This window comes from Perissodus microlepis, chromosome 11 (assembly GCF_051167445.1).
Source record: "Perissodus microlepis isolate ML-2025 ecotype Zambia chromosome 11, ASM5116744v1, whole genome shotgun sequence".
Lineage (NCBI taxonomy): Eukaryota > Metazoa > Chordata > Actinopteri > Cichliformes > Cichlidae > Perissodus > Perissodus microlepis.
In genome coordinates, this window is record NC_140471.1 from 5,960,464 (window position 1) to 5,980,094 (window position 19,631).

The 19,631-nt window shown below is 41.5% G+C and overlaps 2 protein-coding genes across 5 annotated transcripts in view; one reads left to right on the forward strand and one right to left on the reverse strand.

Annotated features, from left to right (window-relative positions):
* The window catches only part of ano10a (anoctamin 10a), a 37,298-nt gene extending 27,966 nt beyond the window's left edge, over positions 1–9,332 (forward strand). For 2 of the 3 annotated variants that reach the window (XM_084943623.1, XM_084943622.1), the window contains exon 15: positions 8,230–9,332. In XM_084943623.1, coding sequence (XP_084799749.1) covers positions 8,230–8,271 — 42 coding nt within the window. In that variant the 3' untranslated portion in view covers positions 8,272–9,332. Of the gene's footprint in view, positions 1–2,659; positions 2,677–8,229 lie in introns of all 3 variants that reach the window. The other variant, XM_084943624.1, reaches the window with a different exon arrangement.
* A 467-nt stretch (positions 9,333–9,799) lies between these two features.
* The window catches only part of snrka (SNF related kinase a), a 73,679-nt gene continuing 63,847 nt past the window's right edge, over positions 9,800–19,631 (reverse strand). For both annotated transcript variants that reach the window (XM_084943621.1, XM_084943620.1), the window contains exons 6-8: positions 17,164–17,362; positions 16,742–16,839; positions 9,800–16,381 (exon numbers count right to left, since the gene is read on the reverse strand). In XM_084943621.1, coding sequence (XP_084799747.1) covers positions 15,235–16,381; positions 16,742–16,839; positions 17,164–17,362 — 1,444 coding nt within the window. In that variant the 3' untranslated portion in view covers positions 9,800–15,234. The remainder of the gene's footprint in view (positions 16,382–16,741; positions 16,840–17,163; positions 17,363–19,631) is intronic.

The following is a 19,631-nucleotide window of genomic DNA, read 5'->3' on the forward strand; positions in this document are numbered from 1 at the left end:
TTTTTAGTAAATTATTCTGGTGAGTATCAGCTGCGCTGGGTATGTAAATCGGGCCATCCAGCTGCGGTGCTGATGGCCACTCGTGGCAAAAATCCAGACAAATGTCACTTGATCAAGGAGCAGATCTGCATCAGATGAGATCAGCTGACTACGTGTGCGCGCAAAAGCAGGGTAGTGACATAATTGATGCGCATTATTGATATTTGAAGCATTAACACACGGGTACTGTGGAATATATTTTTTACTCACCTAAAGCGCTCGTGCTCTCGTCCACACCCCGCAAAAAATAGCAGCTGTGCGGTGTCTGTGGCATCGGTGCTCTCATCGCATGCGATGGAGTAAAAATCAAAAGCACAGCTTTATCAGACAGTTGCAATTTAATGTTGGCTGACGAGTCTTCAATGCGTCGTACAACTGGATTTCTGGACATGCTGACGTTGTTGAAGTTCTGCACTTTTTCCGGGCACGTTATTTCGGTGACTTTAACGAGGCCGTGTTTTATGAGATCTCCATCTGAAAAAGGCTTGCCATGTCTTGCGATGAGTTGGGCGACCTCATAGCTGGCTATTGGAGCCTTTTCCTGGACAATTTGAGCATGAAAAAAATACTGTTGTTGACCCTGCAGGAGAGCTACCCCTTGCTTTAATTTCTGCTCTCGCTCAGCACCAGTGTAGGATGCAAAGGCCTGATGTTTGGTTTCATAATGACGTGGTACATTATACTCTTTCATAACTGCCACAGTTTCAGTGCAGATCAAACAGACACACGTCCCCTTGAATTCTTTGAAGAAATATTCACTCTCCCACCGTGTCTGAAATTTTCTGCACTCACTTTCTACCTTTCGCTTCTTTGGTTCTGCCATGTTTAGTAACTTGGGGGTAAATTTCTTCTGTGATTGTCCTTTTTGGTGGAGCAACTGCCTTGATCAACAGCAGCTCTCCCTGGTGTTAAAACTAAGAAGTGCAATACACTCGAGCAAAAGTTGAAGTGCGGGCCATATTCTATTCTATTTATAAAATTCCTTGCGGTCCAATTAAAAAATGGCCCGCGGGCCAACTGCGGCCCGCGGGCCGGAGTTTGGACACCCCTGCTTTAGCCCCATTACTATTCCATGGCCTATTTCCTCATGTTTCTTCTTCCTCATGTTACTGTCCACTGAGTTTGCCACATCTAAACACAACTGCAGTCCTACCTTGTCAACCACCATTATGTCTGATTGGTTGGCCAGAAACTGCTTGTCTGTCCCACTGGACATTAACCTTGTTCTTCTCAACCACCTTTGGTCGTGTCTCTCATTGAGAATTGAGGACTTCTAATGCATTTCACAGATGTTGCTGTACATTGCTTGGTCCACAGTTCCCAGCTTGCATCTTACATCCTGCTACTATGTGTTGGCTGGTGCTAGATTCCTGCCTCTCTGGGTTTGGTGCTTGTGAGGAGTTTTCATGTCTTGACATCAGTGGCTTCAATCTTTGACCTTCGGGCATCTTTATCATGGTTCCTGTTGACCTGTGGGATACTTAGGTACTTGTAGCTGTCCTGTATGTCTGCTATTCCGCTTTCTGGTAGATCCACTCCTTCAGTCCAGTCCGAATGAGGATTGTGGTGAAGTGAATCAGTAAGTCAATGACTTGCTCACTCCTGGTATACAGCTTGGAAGTCATCCAAGGAGTCGTACCGGAGGAGGCTAATGGTCACTCCAGTCTTGCTAACCACCAACGCACAAACATCCAACAGGAACAACTCAGTACATTTAGGCATGCAGGCATGGTCAAGATGACCTGCTGAAGTTCATACCAAGTACTGAATGTGACTTTAAATACAGCATGGTTATTGTTACAAGACTGGGTGGTCTGAGTATTTCAGAAACTGCTGATCTACTGGGATTTCCCACATAACCATCCGTAGGGTTTGTAGAGAATGGTCCAAAAAAGAGAATATCCGGTGAGCAACATTTCTCTGGGTGATAATGCATTTTTGCTTAGTGATATTTTGTTGGCACACTTTGGGCCCCTTACTACCAATAGAGCATTGTTTAAATGCCACAACCTACCTGAGTATTGTTGCTGACCATGTTCATCCCTTTATGACCACAGTGTACTAATCTTTTGCTGGTTTCTTGTACCAGGATAACTTGTCATATCACATCGCTCACATCATCTCAAACAGTTGACTGCACGCAGATGGCCGCCACAGTCACCAGATCACAATTCAGTAGAATACCTTTAAATTGTGGTTGAATGTTCAGCTGACAAATCGGCAGCAACTGCATAATAGTGTCATTTGTCAGCTATTTGTTTGATGTGGACTGACAGAGCTGAGTGCTTCTCTGATGATCATCATTTCTTTCATATGGTCTTTGCTGCCCTTCAGTATGTTGCTGCTCCTCTATATATTGCTGTTTTATGGTCTGACTTATTACATACCATTTGCCAGTCTTACCAGAAGAACTTTAAAAAGAACCGCTCATTATTCATACTCACTATGTAAATAGATTAGATTTCATCAGTTGTTACCACAGATATATTGAATATATAACCACATCATGCTAATGTTTGCTTCCTGACTGAATATTCATCTTTAATTGGTCTGTTTCATGTACACACTCTCCTATTAACCAGTTATGTTGGCTTTAATTTGTGGTCTCTTGCTTCTGCAGAGACAGCTCCACGGAGGGTGAGTAGCTCACAGGCTGTGTGTGATTGCGGAGACTCTTGTGTTTTCACTGCCGAGCACTTGGTTGATATTTAATTACTTTTAAAGTTGGCTAGTCACTGTGTGTTCTAATACAGATGTTTTTGGTGTGAGTTTGTGATCTAACAAGCGGAGATGTGTGATGCTGTGATACTACAGTTAACAGTTTAATAAGAGAACCACTTAATGCTCATAATCAAGGTGGAAAACAGATGCTGGTAATTCACCTGTCAGCATGAAAGAAGATTCCCGTCGTAGCATCTGAGCGAATGAATGACTCCTCAAATATGAAATGTATATCCTAGGCTTCTCCTACCTTGTCAGCCTTCTTTCTATCAGTCTGACTGTCCTCAGAAAGGCAGCCATTCAGACAGAATGAGAGCTAAATGAAGATGGTTTTCTGCTACTTAAGGCAAGCTGCTACATTAATGTAGTAACTCAAGCAGGCAGACATGCTGTGTCGGAGGTTGGAGGCCAATCATGAAGACATTTTGGGTAGAAGAAGCTACCTGAGAAATTGCATATTACAAAACAAGCAGACATTGATTCCTGTTCTCAGTCTGAACCAGAAGTTCTGACCTGAAGCTCTAAAGCTGAAGTGTCTCTTTACAAGACTGGGTTGCACACAAATCTGATGCACATGTAACATCTATCCTCTGATGTTCCTGTAGCAGAACTCCAATTTAGATTATGAGCTGTGTAAACCGAAGTTTCATCTTAAGTGAACCATAAGAGTAAAATCATTCTGTAATAACCATATGGAACAAACATCCTTCTTTTTTCTGTAATAATTATGAAGAAGTTCAACAACATTCTGAAGCTTTTCACATTTATTAAGGAATCATTTAGAAAATCAGGCAGATGTGTAATTTCAACAGTTGTATATACTCTATGGTGCAAAATCATAAGAATATTTATGCTGAGAGTTTTACAGATCCACAGAGTCTCTGTTTAGAAGTCAGGAGAATGTGTACGTCCTATTTTTGCTTGTTTTTTTTTTTTTACTTGGTTTTGCTTTGTTTGGCTTTTTTTTTACACTCAGGTTGTTGCTATTTCACGACAAGACATCAATATATGACGAGTAGGAAGTGACACTGTTGCTATAACTCAGTGTGTCATGTGCTACTGCCGAAGGACCCCTCATGTGTAGATGTGATACACCAGTGGTGTTGGCACGCTCAATGTTTGTGAGCCAGTTTGCCTTTAGTGTGGTACAGCTGGCTGAGAGCCACAGAGCTTTTTAAACTCACTTAGTGAAACGTTTTTTCCAGCATGACAGCTGGACTAATTCACTCAAGAACCAGATCAATAAGAGAGTTCTAGGATTTATGGTTTAAGTTCATTAAATTTGAAAATCGGAAAGAAGTGTTTGATTAGACTAAAACGGAACATGAAGCTCTCTCCCTCATGCTACTCTATAGAATAATAATGTGGTGGGGTGAAATGCATTCAGACATAGAGGGTATCATAGTGTGTATGCAGCATGGACTCGTTTGGAGAACTCGTGCAAGGATCTCAGATTCCCACAGGAGATACTTGATCAGACGGATTAGCAGCTTTCTTGGCTGCACTTCTTCAGCTACATGTCACCTTGCTCTGCACCACCATCTGGACACATCAGTCACAGCAGACTGAAGGGCCGGCACAAGATCCTGCCATAGTTTAATCCTGCTGTCATTAGGAAGAGGACTGGTAGATACATGTCACACTGATGCCATCCCAGTGGATACATGTCTGACTTTCCAGGGCTGCGTGTAGAGTGTTTTTCTGTAGCTCTGTTCTAAACACGGCACTGCACATTAGTGACGGCATGAACTTGTTGGTTTATCCAAGTGTTCAAGCTGCCCGTTTAAAGTGTTGATTATCCTGGTTGATACAAGTGCAACAGTACGATGGTGGTCAAAGCAGCAGAAGCCTTGTTTGTATAAGGTGTCCTCAGCTGCTATCATGACTGCCAAAGAAATTAGCTGAAGGCTAACAGCCATGTATCAAAGCCATCGCACAGTCTACACGAACCACGCTCGATTGATTTGCTCTGTCCATGTAGCATTACAGCCTACAGTTATCTAACTTTACTGAAATCTGACAGTCTGTGGGTGTCTGCACTAATTAAACGTCATTGAAAGGTGGTTCAGTTCTTATAGGTTGTCAGGTTTTTCTGTGTGGCAGCAGTTTGACTTTGCATTAGATTTGTTATAAAGTAACTGGTTACCTAAATCAGCGGTCCCCAACCTTTTTTGCGCCACGGACCGGTTTGTGCCCGACAATATTTTCACGGACCGGCCTGTAAGGAGTCGCGGATAAATACAACAAAATAAAACTAGTACCGGTACCGAAAAAAGAAGATTTATTCATAACACACGTGAAAAGACCCAGGAAAACCGAGTTAACGAAAAAACCAATAACAAAATAACACTAAAAACCCTGAAAACCATACATTCCACACCCGAGTCTCAACTGTGATTGAAGTTTTGCGGGGTGGGGGCGACTGGGCTTTAAATAAGGTTCTGAGCTCCTTTAAGTCAGAGTCAGCAGTCAGGGATGAACACTCAGCAGAATCGGTCCACAACAGAGAGCTGTGCACTCTTCATACTACACACTTTGTAACAACACCTCAGACCTTGACAAGATATTGCAGCTTAGCAGTGCAGCATTTGTCACATGCACACACAATTCATTTTCACAGAGGAGAACACAGCGTCCCTCACGACGCTAATAAGTGTGTGGGTGTGTGTGTAAAGACTTCAACCTTCATTTACAAATGCATATGTGCATGTTTTGGGAGTATTTGCGGGTTGTTGGTTTTTTTTTGCTCCTCCCTCAGGGTAGGTACTCTCAAGTACCTCACACTGTGTTACATCTGTATGATGTTTGATCTAAAGGTGTCCCCAGAGTTCTTTGGTCCCAAACAAAAATGTCTTTGATGGTCACGTGTGTTGCGAGGGTTGACTCTGGTGTGGAAGGTGGACTAGCTTGTTTTAGCGTTTATTTTACTCATGTTGTAGCTTCAGTCAAACTCCACAGTAATGTAACTAGTCTGAGTTTACTGTCAGTGTAAGGTTAGAGTAAGGCTGGGCACTAATTATGGTAAAGGTTTAAATAAGTCGCTGTGAAATATCTAATGTAACGCCCTCTAAACACATGGAGACACAACTCTGTGTGTGTTTGTGTGTGAGTTTGTGCTGTGGGTTTTTAAAGTCCTGCTTTCTGTCCTCGCTGAATAATGACATGTTCAGACTATTAGCAGGGCTAGCAGTGGCTCTGGGTTCAGAGACGAAGGTCTGTAGACAGCACTGTGAGCAAGAGATGATGCTTTATCTAAGATTTTCATCGTAATGAGCTGTGTTTGTATCAAGGCAGGATCTTGATACAAACTATCATTTGAATTGTTAATCTGTGGTTTTAGGAATATAAAATGTGTGAAAAACCATTTTTCAAAAATATTTGTTTTTCAAAATAAATGAATCAACTTATAGTTTCATTTTTTTGTTTTTAACACAATATCCAAGTGGTTTTCATAAAAGCAGATTGTCTGAAAAGGCAAAACACATTTGTGTCGGTGTAGCTGTCAGCCTTTAAAGCGTTGCTTTAATGTGCTCAGCTGGACCTGTGCTAATAGTGTTTTTAGCCCTCAGTGTAGACACGGCATCACCGTCTTTGTCTGTCAGTTTATGTAGAACTTTGTAAGAACTACTTTGCTGACTCGAGACACGTGTTCATACATATATGTACATTTTCTAGCTTTGATCATTCATCCTGCTTGTCAGTGTGAACATTTCACAGTCCATCCACCCACCCAGACCTTTAGCACGTCCTGGGTCTGCCCCAGGGTCTTCTCAGATCACATGTAAGGCATCCAGGAGGCATGCTGGTCAAATGTCTGAACCACCGTAATTGGCTCCTTTTTAATGTGAAGGAGTAGCAGCTCTATTCTGAGCTCTTATTGAATGACTCAGCTTCTTGCCCCATTGCTGAGGATGAGCTCAGACACCCTTTCTCAGCCACTTCTATCTGTAGAAGTACTTCTGTTTCACTTTTCCAGGCATAGCTCCAGCTCATTGCTGTAGGTGAAGGGTAGGAATGTAGATCAACCGCTAAATCGACAGATTCACCTTTGGGCTAAGATATCTGTAGACATGCTGAACCAATCTGCCTGTCAATCTGCCGATGACAGTGCCCTCTACGCAGCAACTCGTCCACTACCTAGAGAAAGCAATGCACCTTTATCTGACTAACAACAGTGGCCTGTTTCTGTCCTGAATGATGCAAGTATCCCTTATGTTGAGGGAAAAATAAAACTGAATTATAATAATTAAACAGTTGAAAACATATTTGCTTTACCTTGTCCAGTCTGCAAGAATTACATTTAACTTGTATGGTGTAAAACCAGGCTTTAGATTTTGTTTGCATTAGAATACATTAATTAACCTCTTGCTAGAAGCTCGGAGGAATTAGTTGATTAAAACATGAGTCTGCCAAGACCAGCATTAAGGGAAGAGGGACATCTTCAAAGTCCTGCGCAGTAATTTCTTAAAGTGTGACCTGGAACTGTTAAGGCCAGCTTGAGCCAAAAACTGTCCGCACTATTAGACTACACCTCCATTTAGTCTGTATATGTCCTCATCTCTGCGCTCCTGTGTGACCTTGTGGAAAAAGTTCCAGCAGGCAGACCTGTGGGGTTTGGACAGCTGTGACAAAATCAGATCTGTGACAGAGGATCAGGTTTTTGCTTACAGTGTAACTAAAGCTTGCATCGATGAAGATGAGCTACACTGTCCTTCAGTCCTCTTAGAGAAACATGTAGTTAGCAGAGCAGTAGAGATTTGTTGTTTTGCTTCTGTCTGATCCCGAGAGCCAGTCCTCGCTCTCTGACAGGCTTCAACTGCAGGAGAATGACCAGACCCCGCAGCCAAACATGTAATAAAATGTGAATAAAAAAATCCAGGTCCTCTCACTGCTCACAACATAATGTCATTTTAGGAAACAGAAACACTGTGGGAGACTTATAAAACAGGTATCACCATCCAGTAAAGTGGAGTTTACATGAACCCTGCAGGGGAACATTGTGTGCAAGACTGAGAAATGGAAAACAAAGCATTTGTCATGGCTACCTTCCTTTATCAGTTCAAACATCTCAACTCTTCCTACCATCATCTTTGTTTTCAAGCTGTTACAAACTTTAGTCTGATTATTTCTGAGCTACTTAAAGGGCTCGACTGCTTTGGGCACTACAAGCAACTACAAACACAGCTCCAATCAACATCATATTAATGTGATGTAGAGGTTGAAATATTTGTTCTTCACCTCAGCAGTAACACTTCAGTGACCTGCAGAAAGAAAAAAATGACGCCAATGCATTAGTGCCTTAAACCTGCATTTTAACTGAAGGCCACCAGATGGCGATAGCTGTAGTTGCAAAAAGACTTCCAGTCCCATAGGAGGCTACAGGAAAACAGCTTTCTGACTCCACCTCTATAGACACTTTTTCTATGCAGTAAACTGAATGAATGTTGCTGTTTGTCTTTTGTGTTTCAGAAAATGCTGGAAGCCTCGCAGCTCAGTAAGACTGTCCAGTGAGGAGGATAGGTGTGCCTGCAGATACTGATGATGACACACTGTGGTTTACATTACCGTTCTGAACCTCGCTCTACATGTGTATGTATTCACAAGAACAAAAGTGTTACCTTTGGAGTTGCGTGGCTGTTGTTTCCCCCATTCCCTCACACTGGTTTGTACTGTTAATCTGCAATATCTTCACTGCACCATTGACTAGTTGTACAGTTTTGTGAAGCATACATGACGATTGATTCAGGTTCATTGCTGTGTACCAAATGTTATACGTTGCTCTTTAAATTGGATGTACTATAATGTTTTGTGTTGCAGTGGTGTGTGTACAGGAGATGAGATAAATGGGACAGATGTTCAAATCACAGAGGGATGCTGTACACATGATATACTGTAGAAAATAACGATTTTATATCCAAATCTTTTGATTAAGTAATTTCTGTTCTGTTCTTCTGCCGCTGAAGTCACTTTGGGTTTGGTTCAATCAGTGTGCAAGTGTTAAACTTTGTGAACTGCAGTTAAAATAAATAAGGAGTTCTAAGCCTTCAGGATGTAATAACTAATAATCACCTGACCTGATTGTATCTCGCCTCAACAATCTAATCTGCTTTTTATCCTCAGCACAGCAAGTATGGAGGCAAAAAAGGCCAAAAAGATGTAAAGGTTCAGTGCAGCCATCGACACACTCAATGATGTGGATTTGATCCTGATGTAATTAGTTTGGTCTGTAACATGGCAAAACTCTAAATTACCTTCACACATCAACTCACACAGAAGTCTTTAAAAGTAACGTTTAGAATGCACATTTATCAACATGACCGGTTCTTCAGTAAATGTTAAATCTCACAATATGATCCATGTCTTGGCCTTCCTTTGCTTCCATACCCAAGAGATGTTATTGAGCCGTCTTAGAGCAGGATATGTTTTCAATGCACTCTTATGAAACTCCCAGGTGCCTTGGAATGCAATGCAGTCCCAAATATTTGCTTTTATATGCTCTATTTACATGGCAAAAAACATATAACACCAGATTTGAATCATCCCATGCTCGAATAAAGTCACAACCAAAGAAACCAGCTGTATCTGCTCTGTGTTTGTACTTATTGGAAATGTCCCGTCTCAGTCCAACTGCTCTTTATTCCTGGTTGATGTCGTTTGTGAGGACAGGAAATGGAGAGCTCTTAAAATGATCAACTCTGAATAAAGTTGTACCGCACCACCTGCTCTGGAAACTTCTTGGTTACTTGAGCAGTGAGGCGGAGAGCTGAGGTTGCCAAACGTAGAGAGTAAACCTCCTCGGTGTCACGCAGCCCGTTAATCACCGCTCGCTGCTTTTCAACACCTTCACTGACACATATGCTGACCCACACGGATTAAAAAGCTGAGAGACAGTTAATCTGGAATCTGTGAGGAACTCCAACCAAGAAACTATTGGTTATATTGATTTTCAAATCAGCGAATATATTAATATTAACATTCTTGTCCACACGCCAAACTGGTCAGGACAGATGATTTAAAAAGAAAGACCCGGAGACTTGAGTGTAACAGACAGTTTTCCACATTTTATTTTTTGATATTACCATAGCTATATGTAACATCTGACAACAGGTATCAACTACAGAATAATACACTGAAAATTTGTCAGTTCCAACTCAACCATTTTCTTCCTCTTCTGTTGCTTTTTGGTCCGGTTACATTTCTGCCTGATTCTCTCCTCAGTGTCATTGAATGTCAAACATTGAAACACATGCACGTCATTCACCTGGATACAGCTGAGTAAGACAACAGTCAAACAGACTCGACAGTATGAACAGAATCGTATCGTTTTTCCTCACGCAGCTTTATTTTTAGCTGAGACACGGTATTACTACAGTAATTATCATAAGGCTAGATTACTGTACAGCTATGCACCAAAAGGTTCACTCGGCTGTTCTAGATAAAGAGAAAGAGCACCGTATTTACAACTCTATTTACATTTGATTTTTAAAAACGAATCTCAGACGACAACCAAAGAGAGAAAACATATTTAGAACATTCCTTGTTTTTCCGAGTCTGAAGCAGCTGCTGTGTGAGGCTGCACGAGTTTGGAATCTAAAAGAAAGAAACTAATGAAGTGTTTCTGTACAGATAGCTGCAACACACGGTATAGCTTATTGCCAATGCCCTTAAAGAATTCCCCCAGTTTCCCTTTCCTCTCTCTTACTTTCGTTTGTTTGACTTTACAGCCAGCTCCGAAAGCCGGAAGGTGCGAGGCTCAGTCTCATGCGCGCTTCCTGCCGGTTTACCCAGGGCACATGCTTCTCAAAGCTTCACACCCGCCCACCCATCATAAAAAATAAAACATTTTCAAACATCAGATTGCTCAAAAAAATGTACAAGTTTTAAAAAATAAACTTTCTTTTTCACTGTATATACATACGCTGCACCCTCATGTACACTTAACTTTGGGGGGGGAGGGGGCCGTGAGCGCGGGCAGGACCACGGCTGCAGGACAACAGTGATTAACCCGTAAGAAACAGCACAACTTCTGCACCCACTCCTCAAAACGTGCTCTGACTTTCATCTCAGTCACAATTGCAGACAAACGCGGTGCGACTGAAGTAACACACACAAACTCGTAATTTCAGGTGTTTCTGTATGGAGCCGGTGTATGGTTTGTAGAGATGCAGCTCCTATTAAAAGGCACAAACTGACGATGGGGTTTTTCCCCTTTCTTCAATCACAGCTGCTGACTGACATGTATCATTTAAGACAAACTGTCTACAAAACTGAACACAGAAACACATCTAAAATGACTAAAACCTTTGTTTAAAGTGTCCAATGTCAGCAATTAAGAAATCTTTTAACAGATAGATGCTGTTTACGAAAAACAAAAAAAAGTGTAAAACATCTTGGACATTCAACAAATCATCCCAACTGAAGCACAGTGGAGGGAGCAACATGGTTTTGGCTGCTGGATGCCCTGAAGAAGAAACGTACGACAATAATGCAATGAAGGTGTTTGTTTTTTCCCCTCTCTCTTCTCATCAGTCTCTTTTTTTGGATAATTTCTCATTCAGCTACAACGTAACCTGATATGACATCCAGGAAAGTGACGGCATTCAGAGAATACAGAAACAGAAATGTGAGAGTTATGAATTCTGCTCCTAAGCCCATAGAGCCAATCAACAATTTACAAAGTTGTGTTTCATCTATATCCGAGGGGGGGGAAGTATCTTTCAGTTCAACTTTTGTCCACTACAGAGGGCATGATGAATAAATCTTAACAGTCACCTCAAGTTGCTTTATACTGTTAAAACCCGACAATATTAGAGAGAAAACTCCAGCAATCTGTTAATTCCCTATGAGCAAACAAGAAACGATGGTGGGAAGGAAAATTTCCTTTTTAACAGGAAGAAACATCCAGTTGAACCAAACTAAGGAGGGCCGGTCATCTGCCTAGAGCTACATAGGAAAAACATATTGGACACAGATGCATGCTGCATGCACAGTACAAAGATAACTGCAGGGTAACTGGGCGAAGTCACCAAAGTTTTAAAGTGGTGTTTATTTGCCGTGACTGGTTTTTATATCTGGGGAAAAGCAAATTCAGATGGGGACTTCAAATTAAATGGATTATTAAAGAGGTGCCAAGACTTAAATCTACAAGGGCTCTGATGAAGCGCCTTGAGGCGACTTTTGTTGTGATTTGGCCTATAAATAAAATTGAATTGAATTGAATTGAATTGATGTAACCAAGTACTTTTATTCCACTACTAAAGTATGAAATAAATTTTGGTATTTTTCTCTTCTACACATTTAGAAGAGAATATCAGTGCAGCAGTCCACAATGAGGTTGATATGGCAAAATAATAACAAAAAATCTGATTTTAGCCTGAGGTGTTTTAGCAAGACACGAAGACTGCTGTTTAATGATGACATCACAGAAATATGAAGCCTCACGGTATGTGATGAAAACACAGCCAGTTCTAGAAGATGTTTTGCAGAAACGTTTGTCCAGCATGAAATTTTTCTTTGCTTTTGGTGTGAAGGCACCATCAGAAACAGCGTTAGGAAACATGGAGGTTGTTCTTGCTAAATGAGGTTCAACATAGTCAGAGGAGCTACTTTTTTCAAGCCTGCACTGAGAGATTCTGTTTAAAAGAAAGGCACGAGAAGTGTGTGTTACTGAGATGAACGTCGGAGCATGTTTTAGGAGGAGTTGCTGCAGAAATTCTGATCATTCTTCAGGGTTAAGCAGCTGCATGTCTGTTGCAGCAGCAGCTGGGTTAATGGCAGGCAAACACAATATGTTCCGTCAATAAACAACACAAAATCATGTGAATAAAAAAATAAGAACACCTCATTTTTAAATGTGTGGTCAGCAGGAACTCTTCCAAACCTGTTTGTTCATCTTGCTACAGTATCAATGCAATGCTGCCCTCACACACACACAGTTCTTCCCACCAGCTTCTGTGTGTGTGTTATTTAAAAGCTGAAAGCGTGCCGCCTCTGTAAAGAGACACTGGTACAGATTTAAAGGGTTATGACCAACAGTTTGCACCGAGCTCAATTCAGCAGAGGATACATGGTTCTTAAAAAAGAACAGAAAACAGATTGTCTGAGTGCAATACAGAGCCCAGAGTGGAGTGAAAAGTCACCATCTCCTCTCGCCTCCATGGACAGAGGAGGTCAGATACGCTGAACGGACTCAAACGAATGGAATCCACTTTATGTTTTTCTATTTATCATCAGCGATGTCACTGGCAGCTAACGTTCAGAGGGGAGCGAAGGTTCGAGGTAATGGAGGGAGAAGTGTGAGTTTGAGTTGTATCAATAAGCAGGCGTCCCCGTCCCTCTCCTCTGCCAGCTGCCCGCTATAGCTGCAACTACAAGTGCTTGTTATTTCGATTTTTACACCTGGAGTGTTTGGACCACTGATACTTTGAGAAAGAAGCTTTGATTTGATGGGAATCGGAAAAAGTTATGAGACTAAAGTTTTAATTTTACAAGGAAAAGGATCAAAATATTACAAGTGAAAAACCCCCCATGAAGTCAAAAATTGCCATTTCAAGAAGAAATTAAGTATTTTACAAGGTCAAAGGAGAAAGAAGTTACTCTTTAAAAAGGCCAAAATAATTTAATTTTCATAAGAAAAAAATATATATTTCAGCTCTTTAAAATAATTAGTATTGACAACTGTGTTAAACACTTTGAGCCTGCTGTAACCACTTCATGTTGCTCTGATGTCCTCTTAAATTCACATCAGGGGGTCTGCTGAGATTATCAAATCTGTTGCTGACATGGAGAAGTTTTGTTTAGTTTTTTCTTTTTCGGTGTCTCAGCCTTGTGAACGTGAACCCAATCGGTCCACCCTTGAATTAAATTACTTTTAAGAATCAGCTGTTAGCAGCACAGTTAGCACAAATTGGAGTTGTTACTGAAAATCAATTAAATCTGGAAATCTGCCATCATTGATGAATTATTTCCAGTAGCCCCTCCCACACCCACAGGTGTACGCTGTGCTCATTTTAGACCCCATGAAAAATGAGGCGCTTTTTTCCCCCCATTCAAATGAAAAACAGCTGAAAATTTCTACTACATTCAGTAAACCTTTTTAAATGTTGTTTTACTTGAAGTACTTATATGAGACTGATCAATCATTCTGAGTGAGCTGGTCCCATGAAAGTGGTAATGTAAACCAACTGTCACTGTAGCCTTGAATTGTGTAAAAGCAGTACGTTTTCCAAGAACATCTTCCTGAAAGCTGCAACGCCACTCAAAATTTCTGACTTCCAGACTAAACTAAACTGCACATCAGTTATTTAAGACCTTTGTAAAGAATGATTACCTTTTTGTCACAGTGGATGAATCAAATGTATACAAGTTTGTTTTAGCACCTGTACATTTGCTGCATGCTGACTGTAAATAGGTTATTTCATTGTTCCATTTACCCATCTGTTAGTATTACTTCTTAACCAGCTCCAGCTGATATTTATTATCACCTATTTCTGATATTATTGTGGATTTTTGTTAGAAATAGTGAGCCAAAAATGTTAAGAAATTCAACTTTGTCTATATCAACCATCTTTCATTCTTTGGTTGACAAAATGAAAGATGGTTGATATAGACAAAGTTGAATTTCTTAACATTTTTATTACATTTGTAATATGTTTTCAGGAATATAAGAATTATAATAATGACCTTCTCCTAGAAAATGTAAACTTTATCTCAGAGTACAATCACTTTTTCTTCCCAACTTTGTCATACAGTTACAACTTTTATATGTACAGGTTTGTAAAATTACAATTTTACCTCGTGGTATTTTTCCTTTTTTTTTTTTTTTTTTTTTTAAATTTACACTCCAATAAATACTTCTCAAAATGCTTTTCACAGTGGCCCTAATGCTCTGCTCTTTAAGTGGACCTATTCTGCTTTTCCTTCTTTTCTCATAAAGGCGCTGTTACGTGAAACAGTACGGAAGCTTATTTTACACTGTTTCAGACAGAGGGTGACCTAACTAGTATGAAGTCAGTCAAATTAAAAAGGATAAGTAATTATTATTTTAAACAGTGACTCATGCAAAGCCACTCTAATAGAATCCACGAATAAAAACCACAAAGCTGGAAATGAGCAGAACAGGTCCACTTTAAATGCGAGCCTCCTTATTTTAAATGCTCTAATACAAATCATTTAGAATGTCAAAGTGCAGTCAGGACACATAAAACAAGAATATAATGAAAAACATAAAAACACTAATAGACATTTATAACCACCAACAATTGGTAGGGAGCAGGGCACGGAACAAAAAGTGACAGGAGAGGTGGTGAGCTGAGAGGCAGGTGGTTGTGGGAGCTCAGCTACCTGCTACAGCAAACTAGACAGGAAGGTTCAAAAGCAGAGTAGTGTTCAAAGAAACTACCTGAAGCAGGAGGGGAAGAGTGACTGAGAAAACTTGGTGTCGGTGGGTCATGGTCCACAGGGTGTCAGCGAGCTTCAGATGACCTGGCAGCAGCTGGCTGGAGCTGAGGTACAGAGCAGGCCATCCCTGGAGCCTCCACCCCGCTGGATGTTGACAGAGATCGTCTTCTCGCACAGAGGTAGTTGAATCACGCTGTTCTTCAGGGTGCTCAGGTTGCCATGAGTGTTCCTGCCACCCGGGCCGCTGTGCGGCACCGTTTTGCGGTTGTGATGGTGTTGTGGGGCATGGGTGCGAGGCAGGCCGGTGATAGTGGTGGTGGGGAGGGTGATGGTGTCCAGGCTCCCGGTGGACCCGATGCACATCCTCCAGGTGGACTTCTCCTGGATTTTCACACTCCCTCCTGAGAGGCTATGGGGGTCTATGATGAATTTCCCCCCACCCCCTCGACCACCTCTCCCAGCGTGGTGGTGCTGTAGCTGTGAGCTGAGGCACAAGCTCATCAGCTTGAGACTCTCCACCAGCTCAGTGCTGCGGCTTGCAGTGCGCGAGGCCCGGGGCTGAGAGCCAAGGGACGGGTTAGTAGTGCTACTGTTGTTACAACAACTGGAAGGGCTGTCTTGTCCTTTATTACCCCCTCCTCCTCCCCCACTCCCCCCTCCTCCACTGCCACTCTGTCCTCCTCCGTTACCTCCCGCTCCAGGACTCCCCCTGTCTGGGCCAGAGGACCCTCCTCCCTCAGTGGGGGGCTTCCCCTGCCCTGAGCTGCTGCCTCCACCGTTCCCCCCCTCGCTGCCAGGTGGCCCTTCACTGCTGTCCCTCCTGTTCCAGCTGTAGCTGAAGCCTGAGTCTTTATCCAGGCGCCTCCGGTGGCTCTCGGAGTCATCATCGCTCGTCTCAGAGCTCGAGCATGACGATCCCCTTCCCTGACTCTTGCGCCGATGATAGCGCTTCTGCGTGGATCCCGGGGACGACGACGAGCTCAGAGTGCCGGCGTTCCCGGCCATGTTCATTTTGAGACGGCTGAGTTTGGGCGGCAGACCCTCATCCATGTCGAAGTCATCGTCAGACTCTCCCTCCTCTTCAAAGATCTGGTTGAGCACTGGGGCACTCTTCCTGGACGTAAGGCGGTTGGTGATGGAGGGGGGCTTCCGCCGCAGGATCACCTGAGTTGGTAGGGGAGACGGGTCCTGCTCTTCCTCCTCCTCTTCATCCTCCTCCACTCTGCCAAACAATCAGACATGACTGAGTTGACATTAGAATACAACCACAAAGCAATGACAGAAAACTCGATCCTCTGTTTTATCATCAGTTGCTCGATGGATCATTTGCTCTGTTAGACTACAGGGAGGACGGGACTATTACAGCCGCCATTTTCAGATGTCTCATTTTGTCTAGTTTCTGAATAAAAGTTCAAAAATTCAATTTCTGACATAATACAAAGAAATTTAGCCTGAACATTTAAGAAGCTACGAAATGCACTCATTGAAATAGAGTACAACTTATTGTTCTGCTTTCAGTTTTAGGGATACTGAGGACACAAAATAATGTTACACTGTTGAAAACTGAGTCCAGAGATCAGACCTGAACAGGCAGGTGCGCTGCTTAGCTGCTGCTGAGGTGGAGGGAGTGGGAGTCCTGATGGTGCCAGGAGCAGGACCTGAAGCAGCAGCACACGCTCCCTGAGGCAAGAAGAAAATACAAGAGCATGGGCATTAAAACAGGGTGCAAGTATGATCAGCTGCACTGTTTACAACTGAAAGTAAGAAAGTAGCTGCGAAGTGTGCTCTGTTCTGAAAATGACTCTCACTGCTGCTGTCCCTGCCTTTAGGCTTTACCCATGTGTAAAGTTTGAGGACCCAGAAAAGAACCCCACACACAAATAGAACAACTTACTACAGAGGCAATAACAATCCTATTTACTCTCAGATGGTCCTACTAGCACTGCATTTCATGTATTAAAAAAAGCTTCATTTGATACAGACAAGGGATGATGATGAGTGTACCTGTGCCGACCCCGGAGAGTCAGTCACCGTGCTCTCTTCCCGTCTGCCCAGCTCCATCATGGCTTTAGAGCGATGTCCATTGAGCAGGTTCTCAGCACTGCGAGCAGGGGACTGAGGGCCTCCTGCGTGAGAGATGGATGAAGCTGCTAAACTGTCCTCAATATCCTGGTGCATATCCACTCTGGTGGGCCAGGACTGCCTGTAGAGATAAGAAAAAGGATTGCATCAGTTGATACGTTTTCTTTGATCTTCAAAAGACTTTATAGTCAATTTATACTCTCCTCAAGTGACTTGGATAGTTATTTATACAGAATAGATCACTCAAATATAGACAACTAGAGAAGACAGGGACAACACAGGGATTACACTCATGACTTCAAAATGATATACTGCGTAAATAATATCATTACAGTATATAAGTGGGAAGAGATTTTAACTGGAGACATATGACGCAGGGTGCTTTTTTGTTCATCCAGTGCAATCACTTGCAGCAGTATCCAACTGTACGTAGGTAATTAACAGTGAGGGCTTAGGGTTTGGAGCTATGAGCATCTTTATAACTTTAACTATAAACAGTGTCCAATGTTTTGATCAAAATGTTCATCACTATTTGCAGCCGCCTGACTAGATCATCTGGTTCATGATCCATCACAATTCACAGGTTATTGACCGTAAAACAAAAAATGTGACCTTGACCTGAAGTACAGTTTGGCTGAAGAGAGCATTAAATTCTTTATTGATTAACTGACTGATGAACTTTATTTTGGTCTGACTCTATAGCAACTATATTTATTAAAGCTACACTCTGTTATATGACAGCATCTGTTCCTTTTAAGTTACTATAAATTGATGTGGTAAACATTTGGATGTGGCTCCACTTTCTCTGTTATGGACGAGCATGCACACAAACACAAAGTGGGATTACCTTCCTGGAGTCTATAACAAGTAGACTGACTATATCAAAAGAATCATTCAAAATAATCAGGGCCCCCCCCAAAAAGTTAAGGATTGATAAATAAAGGATTTTAAATAGAAAGCGAGGCTGAAATTAGCTTGTGTTTGTACATAAATGGATGAGTGATAACTGATTTTGCAAAATGTTTTATGGAAATCATGGCTTTTCTTTTCAAATCAGGTTGACAAATCCAATTACAGGTCATTACTGTGCTTTATTAGTGTGAATGCTTGTAAAAGCATTCACAGTATTGTTGTTGTAATCTTTATTCTATTTTATAGATTCCGTATGTTTTTTGTACTTTTGTAAAATTTTTAACTTAAAATTCAGCAATTCATTCATTTCAGTGCATACATTCAGATTCAAGCATTCACACTGCAGTTTCTTCAGAAAATGCACTTTCTAGTTAGTGTGAATGCTTGTAAAAGCATTCACAGTATTGTTGTTGTAATCTTTATTAGTGTGAATGCTTGTAAAAGCATTCACAGTATTGTTCTTCTAATCTTTATTCTTCTATTTTATCTATTCCGTACGTTTTTTGTACTCTATCTCCTTCAAAACCGTTCAACTTAGAAAAACCATTCAAACACCATTAGATTCCTCTTCTTTTGGACATGACTGCTTCTATTTTTCTCATTTTTAACATTTATATTTTTAAAATTATTCAACTTTTTTCAACAAAAATTTCCCATGTATTTCAATGGAGAGACCCTTCAAATTCTCATTCAACTTACTCCTCTTTAAACTGTATCTACTTCCACATACATTGACGTAGAGCCACCATTCAAACTTTAAAACGAAGACAAGACATTCAACTATTCAACTTGTATTTATCTTTTCAATATCTATTATACTTTTTCTTCAGTTCCAGTTTAAGTTTCATGATGTTCTTTCACCCGTTTCAGAGTTTATAATGGGTGTGTATGGGACGGAATGTTGGGGCTAGAGTGAGACAGCTCAACTGCTAGAGTGAGAGGAGCAAAAAAATTAATCTTAAAATCTTTTTTAAAACTGCTGCTGTGTCCACAGCGTTTGCTCTACAAGTATGATTTTACCCTCAAAACGTAGCCATCGCTGTCCTCTTTCATCCAATGTGTTTACTATTGTACTAGGTGTTATGGTTCTTTCATAAATGTCACCAATGCACAGCCTCCTCCCTCCAACTCTTCCATAGACTCTAATGTTAAAATGGCTCAGAAGGTTGGTTTGAAAATCAGAAGAGCATGGTGTCTTTCCACTGTCACCACGTCCATATAATAAACTCCACAGACATGAAAACTGAGAATTCAGTAGACTAGACATTGCTGGTGCTCACGGTGAAAGAATTTCGTCAATACGACTTGTACTTTTCATTTGGAAACGATTTGTTTCGGCCTGACTTTTCTGTTCATTTTAAGCAGCAAAAGTGAGGTGCATGTCTGTGTGCGTGTGTATGGAGCCATTGGGTGCAGTCACTATAGCAACCAGGCTCACACCTGCCTGCTTAGCTCTCTCTCTCTCACTGTGCCAAGAT